Source organism: Gobius niger, assembly GCF_951799975.1.
Source record: "Gobius niger genome assembly, chromosome: 18".
Taxonomy (NCBI): Eukaryota; Metazoa; Chordata; class Actinopteri; order Gobiiformes; family Gobiidae; genus Gobius; species Gobius niger.
Genome location: NC_136869.1, coordinates 21,239,329 through 21,258,192, shown reverse-complemented (window position 1 = coordinate 21,258,192; position 18,864 = coordinate 21,239,329). Strand labels below are relative to the sequence as shown.

The window sequence follows — 18,864 nt, the reverse complement described above, 5'->3', positions numbered from 1 at the left end:
TTTTCAAGCACCGAAAAAAGAGGTACATGAGCAATCAAAAAGTTCAAGTTTTAAATCTTAACAAAACCCCATAATCACTTTCATTGGAAACTAAATAATAATAATAAGAGGGAATAGCAGTAAAAATGAAAGTAAAGCAGTAACTAATAAAATACAATGAATATACTTCAAATTAAACATAAAAGGTTACTCTGTTACTACTGCCTTTTTGCTGCAGTTGATTAAAGTCAGTTGGTTTCCTGTTATCCAATTGCTGCCATTACTGTGATTGTTCATTATCGTGGTCACTGCTGTATTACATATGGGATTTGACCTTCACCCTGCCCTTCTATCACACTACACTATAGTATACTAGTTGTACTCCGCACACCTATCATGGCCCAGATCTCTGTCATAACTGAGAGTGAGCTGGATGCTACTGACTTGTGCTCGGTGCAGACCCCGGGGCAGGTGGGGCAGGTCTCACAGGTGGGCCCCTGGAACTTGGGGTCCGTACATTTACACGCCCCGCACTCGCAGATGCCTCTGCCGTTGCAGATCTGCTTGTTACTGGCCATGCACGTGCTGTTGTCCAGAGAGCAGTCGCACGCACTCCCCATCCACGGGTAGTCGCAGATACACAACCTGCACTCACAGCGGCCGTGCCCTGGAGAGGAACAAGAGAACAGGGTCACGCTCCTGTGTATCAAGTATTTTAGAATCTCAAGTGTTCATAAACTTCTCGCACCAAGTACCACCTCATAAAATATCCAAAAAGTGCTACCTGGCGTAGTTCAAGACCAAAGAGGGTTTCAAATGGAGCTAAAATTGACTAAACTGGGTGTGAACCTTGTGCCAAAGCAGAAAATGAACGTAAAAGCATGACCAAAGTCCAATATAAAAGTGTAAAACTGCAGCTGATCCCTGAGCCTTGAGGACAGAGCCGTACCTCCGCAGAGCTTGTTGTTGGAGCGGTCGCAGTTGAAGTTGTCGCACTGACAGAACTGCCCGCTGTAGCGCTCCTCGGGGTTCTCCCTCGTCTTGCACTCGCACGTGCCGCACACGCAGTCGCCGTTGTTGGAGCAGATGTCGGTGCCGTTGTCCTTGCGGCAGGTGCGGTCCATGTCCTCCGTGGCCACGTCGTTGCTGCTGCACTCGCACCGGCGACCCACGCGGCCCTCGTTACACCTGGGGAAGGCACGCCCATCAGTCATGTCGCACCACACAAGCTGCAAAGCCTTTTACAGGGTTGAATAAATATGTTCATTTAGCTTAAGAAGACATTGTGGGTAACGTCGGTCCATTTTAAAGAAAGTACATTTTTCCATCAACTTATGAAGACATGCATATCCACTATATTTTGTAATGTTTTCTATTTTCTATGCTTAATTTTATCGATTAATATATTTTTTGGTGATGCCACTTCCGTCTCAATACCATGTTATTACTGTGCTGTAAAGTTAAGTTAAGTAAAGTTCATTCGTTATGAACTCTCCTTGAGCGGACGTACTTGCAGGCGCCGCATTCGAAGGTGCCGTTCCCGAAGTGGCAGTGCTTGCTGTTGGGGATGCCCGCCTTGTGACAGTCGCACTCGCAGACGAACTTCAGAACGATCTCCACGTCCTCCGAGAAGCCCAGAGGCTTGATCTTAATGGTCTCCGATTTGCCATTTTTCGGACAGCCCTTGGACGTGATGCTGATGTTGAAAGCCACCTAATGGAAAGAGGAAAAAATAGTGTTCTCTTTCCTTGTTTGATACTCAGTCCCTCCAGGGTTTTGTGATCCCAACTTTTAACGCAAAATCAAGCAAACTCCGCCTCCCTCTCACTCGTCTCGGTCTGACTTTACAGCGAGTGCCGCAGTGTGCTCCTTAGATTACTTCTTTTTCCCGTGTGATTTGTGAAAAACCGAAAACCGAAGCCCAAATATTGAAATAAAACCGAGCGTCATCTGTTCTTCTCCCTCTAAGCGTTCAGTTCTGTGTCTCTTTGATTAAAAGTGCTGTAAAATGCAGAGATTGCAACTTGGAACTTTTGGAAAAATGGCCTGTGAAACTAGGCATTTTAGCAACAATCACAAAAATTGCCAGCGAAATCCTGAAGGGGCTAATACAGTATATAACATAAATGCACTGTTCTGCCGTTTTTGTTTTTTCTCTTATCAACCTGAGCGATGCTTCCAAACACAGTCTCTTTCAGGCCTCACCTCGTCCCCGATGGAGATGTTGGAGCACTTGCGTCCCTTCTCGCCCTCGTTGACCACTCCGTTCTTGCAGCGGGCCGTGTAGGCGATGCTCACTCCCTCGGGAAGCTTGCTGTTCTCCAAAATAACCTCGGAGGAGAGCGACTGCCAGGAAGATAACAGCACTGATGTTATTATTCCGCCGCGGTGGAATGTCGTCTGCTCGTTTTGTTTAGACAGCTCACTGTGCACTTCAAGTCGAGGATTAGGAGCGGATTTTTCAAACGGTTTAATGTGCTTCGTGTGAATCAAATCAAATGCACGGGGTCTTGTATTAGCAATGGCACAATGGAGTGGAAATAAGGGGAAAAGGAGTGTTAAAAGGGTTGGCCTGGAAATGTTAAACTGAAAACTAGCATGATCAGTTTTCCATTTTTTCCAAAAGACTTAACGGGAATAAAAAGGGAATAAACACAAGTTAAGGTTGCGTTATAACAGACACATATAAACTACATCATACTGACTTTAGAGTTTACACTTAAATGTCTATCGCTGGAGAGATGAAAAGTCTCAAAGAAATCATTACTGTGTCTGACCATCAAGTTATGAAGAGGACTTGGCTTTAGGTTTAAGGCCAAAACAAAGCTTTTGAAAATGAAGACTCATTCCATGTTTGTACCCATCTATTTTCACCAAGTGTGTGCAGCATTACAATATGATATAGCTTTAAGAGTCTGTGTCATGTGTCAGGCTGTAGAGATGGTTCAGATGCAGCTCTGTGTCGGACAGAGTTTAGGAAAATGCAGTGTATGGTTCAAAAACATAATGAATGGGTAACTAAACTGAACTTATTTAAAAAACGTGGAAAATATAGTGTTTATTTAAAGGGGATAGATGCAGGTTGGCCATTTTATACTCACTACTGCCACCTCAGGTCGCACGTGTAACTGCACCTTCTATATTAAGCCCGTGCATGGCGGCACTACGGACCCGAACAACTTTTTGAGTGACAGTGCAGGATTTTAGAGGCAGTTGTGGTGAACAGGTCTGGACTCATTCTACACATTAGGACATGGCTGGAACATGTAGGGGGAGGAAAATACTTAGTTTTAACATTTTTACACTCTGTATAGTCCCTAATTTTGGGACATTTCCAGGCTTTAAGTTTCCATCGAGGGTTTCTGGAAAATATCAGGGGATGTATCAGGAATTGACTGCCAATTTGCGACCCTACCTATACGTGATGTTATTCTAGAATTGGAGAGTCTGTGTTCACATGAAGGACTCACGTTGTAGGCGTCGATGATGAGGTTGATGACGTTGCTGGAGTTGGCAGACAGAGTGCCCACCGCTGACTTGGGAATTAAATTTTTCAGCTCCTGGAAGAGAAAATCATATTACTTTTTGATCTCATAACTCAATGGAAAACAATAGTGGAAAGTAGAAAAGAAAGAAAAGGCCGCAATGCAGAACATTTCTTTAACAATCCATACTATAAGTAAATAAAATCAGTTGGAAAGCCCTTTTTTTTTATCACTAATAACTCATTTTAAGGATGCGACACGTTTCCATATGACACGTTTACTTTCTTTAGTCGCTTTTCCTTCCCATTCTGTATAAGTACAGTTCCTTAAATTAAGAAATGTAATACTTCACTGCTGAGAAACAATACGTTCAGCCTTGTGTATGACCTTCCACGCCTCGCGCAGCTGAACTCGACCCTAAAATTGTAGCGCCGGTGTTATTGTATGGGCTTCTGTGCGGAGCCATAATAAAAAGCATGTTTATCAAACTCAGCTGTGGAAGAGTGACCCGGGAGAGGCTGCTCTTGCCGAGTTTAGAGCCCGCTACTGGTAAATGGAAGCAGATGTGAGGAGCGCGGCGAGCCCAGGTGGAGAGATTTACAATGGAGTCCGAGGCCAGAGGTATTTCTTTTAGTTTTACCGTCAGCAACGTGATGACTTGCCTTGTAGACGGGCTGGAACTCCTCCGTGACGGCGAAGATGGTCTGGATGTTGTTGTCGCTGAGTTTTTGGACCAAGTGAGCGATGGAGGGGTAGTCCTGGAAAGAAACCATTCACACTGTTAAACTACATAAACTGTAGGAGACAACTGTGTCTAAACATTGTGGTCTGTGTGAAATCAAAGCGAGTTATTTCATTCAATAGTGACCAGGTACGAAAGATAAATGAATAAATAATGAACCCTGTTACTACCCGCCTTAACCGAGTGTTTTTTCTCCAGTTCGGCAGCATTACTCAAATCTAAAAGCTTCTTGATTGGAGTTTACAGCGGATAGGACAGTGTAACGCCTCATTTGAAAGCTAAGACCTACAAAACTGATGCCACTTTTTTGTTGCACTTTCATCTTTTGTTTTTTTTTGCCACTTTTTTGTTGAGTTTTTGTCACTTTTTTTGTTGTGCTTTCATCGCTTTTTTGTCAATTTTTTGCCACACTATTTGTCACATTTTTGTAGATTTTTTGCTGGTCTTTTGTGGCTGTTTTTTGTTACCTTTTGCTACACTTTCATCGCTTTTTGTCACTTTTTAGCTGTGCTTTTGTCCCATTTTTGTTGATTTTTTGTTGCTCTTTTGTCATGTTTTATGGCTGTCTTTTGTCACTTTTTTTCCTTTTTTTTGTTGCACTTTCATCCTAGTTTTCTTCTCGTTTTTGTCGCTATTTTGACAGGGTTTTTTCCAAACAAACCTTTAAAATATTCTATTTTTTCTATCTATCTATCTATCTATCTATCTATCTATCTATCTATCTATCTATCTATCTATCTATCTATCTATCTATCTATCTATCTATCTATCTATCTATCTATCTATCTATCTATCTATCTATCTATCTATCTATCTATCTATCTATCTATCCATCTATCCATCCATCCATCCATCCATCCATCCAGCCCAGGGGCCCGAACTTCACACTTCAACTCACGTAGTAGTGACTCATGGTGTAGATGTTGTTCTCCAGGTGACATTTGCCGTCGTTGGGGAGCACGATGCCGCCCAGTTTCCCGTCTCCGGCGAAGTGGAAGCCGGCGTCGGTGGAGAAGACCAGGAGGCGGGTCACGTCTTTCCGCCAGCCAATCAGGTCCTGCACACAAAAGTCATAATACATTCATATTCATAATAACCAAAAGTATACAGTATGTAGAAGAAATGGCTTTGGTTCTACTGTTGAAAACATTTTCTCTGAATATGTGAAACTTGCTTAGAGACACAGAAGTTCAGCAACTGAGGAAAAGAGTGATATAAAACAGATTGTAGTTTCAACGACAAATCTGACTTAAATCTTTTTTTTTTCACGGAAGCATTACAACATCCAGAGAATCTCATAAAACTGCTTTTCGCATCATGTCACCGCTACATTTTAATACCCCTTCTCCACTAATCAGCCTGTAAACTCACTCGTAAAAAAGTTCATATAAACGGTTGCTCCGGGTCATAAAAGCGGAGGAATTTCATCTAGCGCTCACCCCGCACACGGCCACTTGCATGATGGCGTCGAAGCCCCCCTCCGGAGAGTCCAGGTTTCCGGAGATGTGCTGCTGCCCGACCAACGTGTTGAACTTCTGCCCGTCGCTGGTTAGCTTCAGCACGTTCTTGTAGCTGAAGGGGCTGGTGCAGTTCTGGTCGCCCGTGCATGGATTCAGCAGTTTAGCCGGGGTGGTGCTGATGTAAGGCATGACGGTTTTCTCCACAAAGGAACCAAAGCCTGGGGGGAAACAAGTCGGAAAGCTGAATTTCTGCGTTGAAAATGGACATCCAGAATGTCTCTATAGGGTTGTTGCGGGTCAGTGTAAGGTCGGTCAACTTGGGTGGCTGAGAAATTTGACACCGGAAATTGTTGAGTTGAAATGTGAACCATTTTTCTTCTAACTAGAGCTTAAAATAGCCGTTTAGCAATAGATGTACATTATGAACATTTAAAGACACACTGCGCAACATGCTCCTAATGACCAGCTCAACACAGAAAATGCTTTTATTGGCAATCAAAGAATGGATATATTATTTGTCCGCCTTTAGTCAAACATCTCCATGGAGACAGAAGTTACGGTCAGGTCTGAGGAGAGGAGAGCCGCTCACACCAAACACACATGTAGCATAAGGACCTACCTTATAATATCACATATTGTGTTTCCTAGCAGCATTTCCAAGTCATTATTCAACAAAACTTTGCTTTTTGTCTCATTCTACTTTCCAAACATTGCTGCATCTTTAGTTGTCATTACCTATGTCCTCCACCAATATAAAAATTTGCAACAACCAAAGCAATTGACATTTTTTTTCTCCAACTAATCAACACTGTAACCTTTGTGTGAGTACATAGTAATTATCGAGGAAGTGGAACAGTTGAGCAAAGTGAGCCCTCACCTATCTGGAAGTCAGAGGTGATCTTTGACATCTCCAGCATCAGATGGGTCCCCAGGTTCTTCACGTTCTCCAGATCGTCCTTCATGGAGTAGGACAGGTCCATGAGGTAGTACAGGTCGATGGGGTAATCCTCGGCACGTTTGAACTTCAGCGTGAATGACTGTGGTTCACCTAAACAATGACACTTGGTTTAAACGTGTTCTTTTACCCGCTAAAGGTAACCAGTTTGATATTGACAGCTTTAAAATCAGTACAATAATAAATAAACAACAGATGGTGAAAGCAAAGGACATGTACTTATATGCAAAAAAAGGAGCGGTCCAAGTATAGATCCTTGAAGGACTCCTGTTATCAGAAGATCAGCTAAAATATAATGTTTCCAAAGTGTATATAAAATTCAATCTTGGAAACATATTTCGGAGAATACCTATTAACCCTCGAAAGTTGAACGACAACTTTGGAGGGTTAAAAGTTGTTGTTTTTTAACCCTTTTTTTTTGTTTTGTTTTTTAACCCTTTTCAAAGAACCCGTCTCTTACCAGAGCGTAGGGTGAGGCTGATTTTCTGAGGCTGGATTTGAGTGATGTCTTCGTGCTTGAGATTCTTCTTGTGTGGGCCCTTGGCTCGGTTGGTCACGTCCTTGTTCTTGAGCACAGTCTGGTCTCCTCGAGGGTTCTCGATCATGTCCTCTGTACATCCTTTGTTTTTCAGAGATTGGATTTCATCACAGCGCGTAGACACAGTTTCACCCTCTTTCAGGAACTTCTACACACACAATGGAGATCATCGAGAAACAACTGTGAAACGGATGTACTGTATAGATATTGTTTAGAAGGATATTTTGGAAAACTTCAAGAACAGAAGAAAGTTAAAAAAGGTAGTCTTTCACTGTTATGTAACTTAAATGATCTGCGTTCCACTTGACTAATCAAGACTTACGCTACCGCTCAAACGTTTGGGGTCACCCAGGCCAGCTCTGTAGCTTCTATAATCAGCAGTTTTTCAGCAGTGCTAGCATAATTGCACGAAGGTTTTCTAATCATCAATAACCCTCTAACAGGATTCGCTAACACAATGTACCATTGCAACACTGGAGAGATGGTTGCTGAAATGCGTTTTAATTTAGTTTTTAAAGGGGGGGTATTATGCAAAATCGACTTTTTCAAGCTTTACATCATGTTATTATGTCATTCCCTCAAGTGTTGCCTTGGCACATTCACGCATTTTTGAGTAATCTGTAAAAACTCTGATGGCGGCCATTTTAGGGATAGGTTTGCCTGAGTCCTCCTAGGAACGCCCCCACCTCCTGGAGACGCCTCCGAGCTTTCACCACCAGCCGAGTAACCAACCACTGCTCCTCAGCAGAACCCCCTCCCCACTGATGCCACAGACAGCGTGTGGAGGGGGCGTGTCGGAAAGGGTCAGAGGTTCTTAAAGAGACAGAGGCCTATTTCAAGACATTCACTACAGCCATTTTGAGAGAGCAATTTTATACAAGGCAGTTATTCTAATTTACTGCATTTACAGACCAACAGAAGGTTTCGTCATCATTGTAGTGTGATATAGACTGGTGCTATGGGATGGAAAAAAGCATAATACCCCCTCTTTAAGTATTTCCGAAAAAGATACTTATTCTTATTTTAAGTCTATCATTTTCATTTATTTAAGTTTTGAATGTTAAAAGAATATTTAGTTGGTTAGTGTTATCATTTTAAACTTTCACCTACAAAGTCTCTGGGGAAAAAATAATGGAAAGCTTTCAGCTGAAAACAAGAGCACGTTTTAACACTGTGAACCTTTGGGATGATGGGACGATGATTAACTGTAATTTCCTCTCATTGGTTGTAACAGAACAAAGGATTACATGTAGTTCATTCTACACCCTTATCTTTGCATTTGGAAGCGATCTGAAGCACAGATCAGCAGACGATAGGTCCAATTTGCTCAAACTCGAAACAGTTTAGAAAGTAGTGCGTTGTCAGGTTACATAATTGGACGTTTCCATCGTGCAGTTTGTTATACAAGTCTCATGAACATACTGGGTCTTTACACCATCCGCACTTGGCCCCGGCCTGGATGCACTCCCCGCAGTACTTGGCATTGGCGCTGATGCACTCGTTCCCCTCTGGAAAAAACAAAGCGAGTGGAAGAGAGAGCGCAGTGAGAGTGCTGCAGTGGTGTCCCAGGCAGAGTAGGGCAGCCTTAAGCCCTCCATGTTTATACATCACTGTGTGTCTGGAACGCAGCGGCAGGATGGTAACTAGAGACATGGGCGGAATGTTCTGGCTTTTCCATTAGTTAATTCAAAGGTGGAGCTAAAGCTACGTTCTCTGCCTGGTAACATCATGAAGTACAAAGACTTTTTTTCCCCCCTCAAGTATGAAATGAGTCAAGGGAGCAGCGTGAAGGATGACCGAATAGCCATATAAAGATGCCTCTCTGACTGATGGAATGTATGTCAATGTCCCGGCTGTTTACTGGTGCTAATATGAAGAGACAACATTCTGAAGAAAGTTACACTGCAGATTAAAGAATTGTAAAGATCTTAATTTAGACTCCGTGCACTGATTATTTTGACGATAACACGCCCACAGCTCCTTATATCTTTGGGCTTCATGGAGGATGCTGTCAGCTTACCTTTTTGAGCGCTACTATAACAGAAGACTCCTAATAATGTGGATATCAACAGCAGCTTCAGGTCCATCTGCAAAACACACAAAGATTGCTTCATTAGGTTGAGATACAGACCTACAGATTAAGTATAGACTTGAAACTTTCCCAGGAGATTACTCACATGCAACGAGAAACATGGTTTGCTATTGTGAGCCAATGTTTTCATATAGAAAACAGATCACAGAACAGGACAGGGGTTAATTTTGTAACTTGAATTTTGTACTTTCTTCTAGCCTCTCGAGTGCACTGCTATTTATCTCTGCAATACTATTTCAAATTGCATGAAAATAATCATTTCAACGGTTGCAAATCGCAAAACCAGGACTAATGTTAAGTCCTCTGTACATAACAAATACCTCTCTGTCTCTGCTGAGTCTGATTATGGCAAAAACAGGCTAACCCTGTAATATAGACATACACAGCCAATCGAAAATGCATGTGACTCCTGTTTCAGTTGAGATGGTTTCAGTCTTTGTTCAAATGTCAAAGCTCCTCCTGGACATGCGCACTCGGAGCTAAAAAAGTCTCGATTTTCATTTAGCTTCATTTCCAGTAATGTCTTGCTTAAATCGAATTACGAAGCAAAAAGCCAGCATTAATGAATTGCCTGGATTTGTGACCTTGTTAATTTCCTGCTCGCCTAACCCAGAGCCACCTCTCACAAATGACAAATCGGATCAGATAATGGCTCTCTTATTACAGACCATACATTCTCCTGATGCTTCTGCTGTGCAATTCTTATACGGTTAGCGGCTAACAGGCTAACAGCTAACTCAATTCAGGCCACTTTCACATACACTGCATTGCCCTCTGTGCCATTTCCTATAACCCTCCTTTTACTGTAAATAGCCACAACAGACACGGCCCCCTTTGCTCCCATATTGATCTCTGGTCGGGCTAGCTAGCTCGTGTAGCATCTGGTCCTGCTCCAAACGCTCGGCTCATGACTTAATGATGATGTGGCCCACGAAAACCTCTCGTGCTCAAGCAGCATATTAACTATAGCCCACAGATATGCTAATAGCTATGGGCGTTGTAATTACACACAGGGAGGCTTAGTTTACTTTAGCATGCTAGTAGAGGGCTAATAAAAGCATAGAAAAGAAGTAGAAACTAAACAGACAAAAGACAATTTGATTTTTTTTGTAAAAACATGATTCTTTTTTTTAAGAAGGATAGACTAAAACATTGGAACAATAAACGTTAGCATTTTCTGTTAGCCTAAAAGCGCAACAACCCATATTAATGAGCCAAAGTTAAGATACTCATGAAGAAAAAAGGTATTAGTATTAGAGCAGTGGTTCTCAACCTGGGGTTCGGGACCCCCAAGGGGGTCGTGAGACAAATTTGGGGGGTCGCCAGACCATGTAGATAAAATATACATACTTTTTTTAGCGTATATTATAATATTTTATTGTGGCATGTGTGTGCTATTTTACCAGAGTGCCATTATATGTTCATAATTTGATTAATTTTATTTTAGCCATTTGTTTTTTCTTTGTTTTTTAAGAATTATGTAGGATAATGTTCCGATTTCTCACAGAGTGTGACCCGGGCAGGGGGTCACGAACCCCTTTAATTGTTATAATAGGGGTTGCGGCTCCAAAAGGTTGAGAACCACTGTATTAGAGAAGAATGAAACATACCACCATTTACCAACAGTTTTTTTAAGCAATATTAACTAACATTCAATATAATGTATTTTTGTGACCATTTTTGTTAGGTGCCTGGACATTTTTCGACTGTAAAAATTTGCCTTGGCTGAAAAAGGTTGGGACGGAGCTTCAACAGGTCATGGGGCTGTGGGAACACAGCGTGTGTAGCACTGAAAGCTCCAACATATTGTTTACAAACTAGTGAATGGTCTTGTGTGTGAGTAAAAATAGCTAGGTTGCAAAGGAAATGGCTAAAACCCAATGCCACAAGTTCAGTGGTAGGCGATGTCAAGCTCGGGCCAAAATCTGGAACCTCTGGCTCTGAAGACGCCTTTGACTGATCTTATTACACAGATCAGAGATAAAATACTCATTAAAGTACTGAAAATACCATAAATGTGTTGAAATTTCCCCACCAAAAGTCCCTGGCATATAGGATGGACAGCATGAGGCTTTACTTTGGGCCCTGGACTTAAGACGATGAAGAAAAACAGCCCACCACAAAGTAAACATACCTAACATGCCTGTAATTTTTTATTTTATTCTTTAGATATAAATGACTATATTATAACATTATTTCCAACCTAATCTCGTACTGTTACAATGAAAAAAGGCTTGAAACTATTTAAAAAATAGAAACGAGAGCCCTATCTTACTGTCCAGACGATACAAGCAAACGGTCCAAGGCTGTCCATTAGAGATAGGGGCTTACTCTCAATAACAACCTACAGACTACAAATATTATTTACAATGTCGACCAGGGATTTTCAGACACTCAAACGCTAATGCTACTACGCTCCTCCTTTAGTGCACACATTCTTTAAGGATTTTCAGCACACGTCTGCACATTTAATGGCTGACAGCTGGCAAAGCTTCTGCAAAGAGGCACAAATCAATGAACGCTTTTGTAATACAGTAGACCGGCCCGGCTTGGGCAGATGGACAATGGTGAATTTAATCAGCATGTGGAGCTTGTAATGTCCTATTGGGCTACGATTCATATAGTTACACCACATCAGACACAGCTCAGCAGCTATTTGGGGCGCTATATGATTGAAGACTGCAGGCTATTTCCTTATAAGCAATAATCAAAGAAGGGAGGAATGAATGAGGTTTTGAATGTAATGGTGTTTTACGGACACAGTGAATAAATACTGGGACAAAAATCTACTAACTCACCTTATTTGTATTAACAGAAGCCTATATTTCAAGACTAGTTTAATCAGAAGACCAAATGTCAGCGTGTTTTAGCAAAGCACATAAACTAGCAAAAGGAGCCTATAAAGTTTGTGATGAATTGGATATGGCCACAAATTTGCCATTTTGTTGGAAAAAGGAAAAAACTTACAGAAATACACTACACAATACAAGTGTAAGCCAATATTAGAAAGCAACTCTAGCAAAGAAAACGCTGAAGTGAACAAAACGTAGGTCCTAACTTTGGAAAATTCCAGTTTAGTGTGGGTTGCTGCTGCCAAATATAACACACTACAGCATCTGAATACTTTAATATGAATGCTAAATTGAGTATTTCACATTTCAATATTCCAGTTGCTTAAGCATTACACAAGCTGAGAATTTGAATAGGTGATGACAACACCATCCTGAGTTCTGTGGGTGACACTGACGACCATTAGTTAGCTTAATTTGTTGTCCCACTCTTGCATTAGTGTGAATTCTCCTGGTAATAAGCTTCAATTCATTTAGATCAGGGGTACCCAAAGTGCAGCCCGGGGGACAAATACAGCCCTCAAACCAGTTTTTGGTGGCCCTCAGGCTTCTTGTTGAATTGCCTACATCTCCAGAGATAGTACTTTTTACTGCAAGTTTCATAATTCCACACAATTAAAACTTCAAAAACTAACACTTGATTATGAGACAGGGCTGGCATTAAGGTTCCAAGCCTAGAGAACGATGTGGGGCACAGTTTAAACCTCTCCTAAATGCACCCGGGGGAATGTTTCACTGCACTGACCACCGAGCTTTGACCCTCCACAACGTATCGACACTTGGTATTGTGACAAAGGTCAAGGTGTATTGCGATATATTGAAAAACGATATATTGCCCCAAACAAGCGCCTACATCCTTGGTAAAAACATGACATTTATATATGGAGCATGCAGCCTAACTCAAATCCCGAGCTCAACAGTAGCTCAGAGAAAGGAAGAGCATGAGGTTTGAATTAGCCCAATGCAGATAAGGCAGGAGCTCTTTTTTAGTCCACGCTGAGTATCCCACCGAGAGTGCATTCCCTTCCACTGCAGCGCTAAAGGAAGCCCTGATGGTGCGCTGCAGCGATGAGTGACGCATTCCTCGTTTACTGCAGTAGTTAAAGTGCATTTGTGTGTGTGTGCGTGCACGTGAGAGTGTGCGTGGCTGTCCGTTTATTTTGACACACGCTGGTAGACGGTCTGTCTGCGGCCCCCAGATTAGATCAGCTGGGCTGGATCTTCACTGCTATAGAAACGCTGCAGTGGTGCTTTCTACGGTATTGTGAACGAGCGACCGCGTTTTACGGGGACATATCGGACATACCAACTTTCTTTTAAAGCTTTTCACTTCATTTCACTACACTGTTCGCTCATCAATGCCTGTAGTAGCAATAGCTTTCATGCAAGTTTGGGTAATCTGGTTCGCTTTGGTTGTTTCCTCTTCAGCAGCAGAAATCGCTCCTTTGCGAGATTGCTTTGGCAGTTTGCAAAGTAACCAACTGCATGCCGGACACCATTACCGGGGCCATTGTCTGTAGCTTTGCAGTCAAACTGTATAATGGTAGACCCACTCGATCAACTGCACCACTGTCGCCCTTACAAGTCACAGTTACTGGATTTCTAACTCAAAACAAAATGGGGTCAAGTTATGAACGCTTACATAGAGTAGCATCTGTTACTGTATGTCAGTAAAAAATATATTTTTCTGTACTCAACAGTCCATTTTCCAACCTGTTCAGTATATCGTAGCATGAATTTGAAGCTACAGCACTGCACCACTGCTCCCTGACAGGTCGCCAACAGCAGTGAAGGATGGGTCAAATGGAGAACCAAGCTACTACATAGAGAAACACAGTAAAAACAGCACCTTTATCTTATACAATATTAGGCCCAAAACTATTTTGCACATAATTATAATAGTAAGCATTTCTACAGAATATATCTTATTATTTCTGTGAGATCAGATTACAAAGAGCATTGTTCCAGGGCAGGTTAAAATCTATAATATAAATGATTATAGTGAATAGGACTACGTTAGGTAGAGCGGTGACATCATGACTGAACAAGAGCATAAAAGGTGACAAGGTTGACAATTTCATACAGAATAATAATCTTAACAGCTTCAGCAGATGTAGAGGCTGTCTGGAAATTGTATTCCTTTTACATAAGAACGACAGCCACCAACCATTCAGATCATAATCAACAATTTTTACTTCCAAAATGATTTGCAAACATAAAATATCCTCTTCCCATGCATGTGATTCAAGTGTTAAGCCTGGTGTAGCTGTTCATATTACTTCAGTTTTCTCAAAAAACATTGCAAATCTAAAGATACTGAGTAAGAGAAAAAAAAAAAAGCTAGAAATTGTTGCCTATCTCCACGTGAAGCTAAGCAGCAGCACACAGGAATGTTCAGTACAAAAAAATGCAGCAAAATATCAGACGTTAACAAAGCCAGAAGATTTTGAAGCACGCACTGTTTCAAGAATTAAACACACGCACTTCTCACAGCTTTAAAACAAAACGTTCAGTCTTTGTTTGGTGCTGTTGGGGTTTTTGGAGTATTTTTGAAGTATTTTTTTGGAGTATTACTTGAGCACAATGCGCTGCAGTGTTGCCGGGCCTTTCAAACAGATCAATGATAAATCTCGTCAGGGCCTCTCGAAGCACAAGCAGACATGGCTTTATATGGCAGCTATTCACGTCTGGGTGCATCCGCTATGGTAACAGCCCATACTATCGGGTTTTATTAGAGAAAACGAGGCCTCTGGGGTGGGCATGTGCAGGGACTGGAGGTGTGGACAGAATTCAGGGATGGAACAGTTGAACGCTTCGTAAAGCTTTTGTCATTTTGGAAGATAATGCTAGAATGGGGGATTTGAACTCTCATCTACTGCAATCTGCAACAGGTCTACATGAGTACAGCAAAAATGAGATATGTTCATGTGATCATGTATTCCTCACTCCTCCCCATTGTCATTGTTAACAAAATGGAGAATGAATCCATCATGGCAGCCCAGTCTCCTGCTGTCAATAAACTTTAAAAATCTACAGAACAAAAAACAGGGTGGTTAAAAGTATGAAACCCCCCTTAGTGGAGTCACAGGTGGAAACACTATCTTTTGAACACATAATATTCTTTGGAACCAGGTTTTTAAGTTGTTCTTGGCCGGCGTAAAGTCCCCATAGGATTCCATGTTATAGCGTTACTTCTGGAGTCACCCCTCGCCATTAGGGGGCAGTATCGCAGCAATGTCAGCACCTTGCATTGGGGACTGAAGAGAAATGCTTTCCTAAGGTGGGTGAGAGTAGCCAAAATATTTACTCAAGTAAGGGTGACATGACTTTGAAATAATTGTATTCAAATAGAAGTAAAAAGTAGTGACCCAAACAATTACTCAAGTAAAATTAAAACTGTTGTTAAAGGGGCATTATGCAACTTTTTATGCAAGAAAAAAAAAGTTGATATTTGTGTGTATTTGACCTTGTAGTGACCCAGCGGCTGCATGAGTGGTCAGCATGGCGCCTTGACTTACGATCACAGCGGTCTCTACAACGCTCCAGGGTCAATTGTTTTGTAGGTTTTCGGGTGAGGGGATCCGTCAGCAGAGAAAACCTCCCAAACAATGGATCCTGGAGCGTCCTAGAGACCGCTGTGATGGAAAGTAAATGTGCTATGTTGACCACTCATGCAGCCTCTGGGTCACTACAAGATCAAATACGCACAAATATTATTATTTTTTGCACATAAAAAGTTGCATAACGCACCTTTAAGTAATGTGAGAACTGAGTAACTGTTTGAGCGAAAAAGACTGATCTTGATCTTGAAAATTCCAAGAAAATGTCAGAAAAACACAGAAACAAAAATCATTCTAAAGGACAAGGCTCACGAGATGAACTACAGCCATTTCATAGATCAAAATGAAGCCTTTGCTGCTTAATATTTACTCACAGTGGTAAAAATATAACAATTACTTTTACTCAAGTTTGGGCACAGATACTTCATTATACTTTTCCTCAAGTAGAGGTAAAATGTACCGTATGACACAAAAATATCTACTACAGACAGACAGTTAAGATAGGTTTATAGATTTATCTAGTAAAATGTTACACCAGATCCTGTAAGAATATATGATACCATCTGCTATCATATTAACACATCATTGTTGCGCACATAGCAATAGCAATCGTTCAGACAATCTTAAAAAGTGTTATGTCTGGCAAGCCAAGTACCTCTGCCACTTAGCTATGTCCGGGTTTTTGAACTAACGGCACAATCATCAAACATCATCATGCTATATTTGCAACCACAGCGCTAACATCAGGTGGCCACTTCCAGGTTAATCTCCCCGTCAGTGTTCCTGTCAGCAGTGACTCACAGCCGCAGTTCTCCCCCCGATGCATCACAGGCTAAAAGTGTCCAGCTCCAAACAGCATTCCACAGCCTCGGACCCCGGCCACAGTTCACCGATGACCTGCTAACACCGGCCATGACTTCACACAGAGCCGTCAGACTGGGTTTACTGTGCGCTGCCTCCTGACTGGTTGCTTCTTCTTCAGAGTCATAGGAATCTGACAAAATGTACTGTTACCTTGGAATTCTGCATTGTTATGTGTATGTAAATGAAACTCGGCTAGGCTTTATATTTCCATGCAGTTTCAGGGCAAAAAAACCACACAGACTTGCAAGTATGCACAATCTCTGTCATTGCAAATTGAGTCGATCACCTAAGCATGCTAGCTTGTTGTGTTAGCCATATTATGTTTTCATTGCTTTACTTAAAGCAGTACTAAGTAACGTGTTTACCTTAATAAATCCTTTTCGTAGTCCCTGTGGGGGTAATACAAGTGTTTATGGGATGAGTGGAGGGTCTTTCTTCTCCCCTGGTGTCTCTGACCAGAAAACCATGTTTGCAACTTGACTGCCACCGGTCCGGAGCCACCAATACACACTAATGAAATCACGAAGAAGAAGCTAACATGCTAACGGGCAAAGCTAACTGCGGGCTAACGTCACTTTAAACAGTATTTACAGCAAAGTTTGAGTGAAAAAAAATATTTCCATTGTATAATTGGATGTACAATAACTCTCTCTCCCTTCGCCTTTCCTGTCTACTCTCCAAGACAATTAATAAGTTAAAAAATCGTAACTTGCTACTACACCTGCAGTTGCGCTTATGGCCTCTAGGGGGAAGAGTTACTTAGTACTGCTTTAATTCTACTTGAATGTTCCTCTTTCTTGAGGGAATATTTTGTCTTCTCTGACCAACCTCAATTAGATCTATGTCCATGTCTGTGTTGCAGATTGAATTTTGCCACAAATTGGTAACTGACTCAAATTGGGTTATGACACTCCCCCACGGCCTCAGCTCCTGTTAGAAATCACACTGTGGTTAGACAAACAAGCTAACAATGGGATCATGTTGCTATTTCCATCAGGGCAGAGGGGTAAAATAAATGACGCTTATGTGATAATCATTCAACATAAAATAACTGAGATTCAAAGTGAAACAATCCTTATAGTATGTCGCAGCATGAATAGCCAACTAAAACAGCCATCTTTACGTCCCAATGTTTCTTCCTGGGAACCAGAGCCTGCTTTCACGGCCTTTTCCCCGAGCCCACAGTGGCATGAATCATGTTTCGGACTTGCACGCTGTAAAAACTTCACAAAGCAGCGGCCATAAAGCTGCCCACTGTGTTCTATAGGCCGTCAGCTCAGAGCGCCATCCCGCCATGCAGTGAGGAGGGGGGACGGAAAAACAGGAAAGGGTGGCGCTCAAATGGACTTTTGGGGTTTTTTTCAACGTTTTTTACGTCCATCCACTCAAAATAAGTCCCAAAAATCTGACTGGGAGTTGAGTTTCACAGCCAACATTCCAGCAGGCCTTCAATCACGGGCAGCAGTAGCCATCTTTATGGAAAAGAGCCAATATGGAACCGCTATTGTATGTAGAAGTTTGAGTGTGTCTTATTTCACTGTCAAATTCAATCAACAAAATGACTGAAGTGACTTAATTTATTTGACTGTTTTGAAACTTTCTCAAACATCTTACTATATCATCCGTCGAATCTTGCAGTCAACATTCCAACATGCCTTCAATCGTGGGCTGTTATCTCTGGCACATCGCTGGTATTCCCGCTCCAGTCTGTATCGTTCCGTCATTTCCTTCCACCGTCCCCACTCCTCTGTCGGCTGTTCCGCCCACACACTTCACTCCCTCCACTCCCGCTGCACACTTCAGAACCCGCTCAAACGGTCGAGCTGCCCAAAAGAGTCTGAGAACAGTGCCAAGCATATGAGCGTTCGGTAATTCCTCACCTTTTTAGGGTATAAAGGGAAATGTATTGATAGGCTCTTTCTCAAAGCAATAAACCGGCTTTTACTTTCTGTGTAAAAATCAGTCAAAAACAACTCGATTAACTTGATCTATAGCTGAAAAATTGGCCTCAGAATGAACTTTCCACGACGTGTAGCAGTGAGGGGTGATACTGTGCGTAACCGTGCACAGCTGGTAAAAATTCTCTCACAGTCACAATAATCCTATTCAGTCAAAAGCAGTTTAATTATGTTGCTATCAGTCAAATACATGGGTTTACCTGATCTAATGCTGCGTTCATGGTCCTCTGGAAAATGCACATGAACGCTCGCTCAACTGGGGAAAACAACTGGGGAACAAACGAGCTTCAATTCAGTGCGTGTCTGCGGAAATCACCTGCTCTTTTATTCGTCTAATGTGAACCTTTTACTTAAAGGCACACTGCGTAACATTTTGGACTAT

At 41.9% G+C, this 18,864-nt stretch overlaps 1 protein-coding gene across 2 annotated transcripts in view; it reads right to left on the bottom strand.

Moving 5' to 3' along the window:
* Positions 1 to 18,864, bottom strand: part of LOC306977551 (integrin beta-1-like) — a 34,905-nt gene that overhangs the window by 5,065 nt on the left and 10,976 nt on the right. For both annotated transcript variants that reach the window (XM_079575928.1, XM_079575927.1), the window contains exons 2-13: positions 9,180 to 9,246; positions 8,582 to 8,667; positions 7,082 to 7,307; positions 6,544 to 6,714; positions 5,646 to 5,884; positions 5,105 to 5,263; positions 4,127 to 4,222; positions 3,450 to 3,539; positions 2,185 to 2,325; positions 1,490 to 1,692; positions 929 to 1,167; positions 424 to 646 (exon numbers count right to left, since the gene is read on the bottom strand). In XM_079575928.1, coding sequence (XP_079432054.1) covers positions 424 to 646; positions 929 to 1,167; positions 1,490 to 1,692; positions 2,185 to 2,325; positions 3,450 to 3,539; positions 4,127 to 4,222; positions 5,105 to 5,263; positions 5,646 to 5,884; positions 6,544 to 6,714; positions 7,082 to 7,307; positions 8,582 to 8,667; positions 9,180 to 9,246 — 1,940 coding nt within the window. The remainder of the gene's footprint in view (positions 1 to 423; positions 647 to 928; positions 1,168 to 1,489; positions 1,693 to 2,184; positions 2,326 to 3,449; positions 3,540 to 4,126; positions 4,223 to 5,104; positions 5,264 to 5,645; positions 5,885 to 6,543; positions 6,715 to 7,081; positions 7,308 to 8,581; positions 8,668 to 9,179; positions 9,247 to 18,864) is intronic.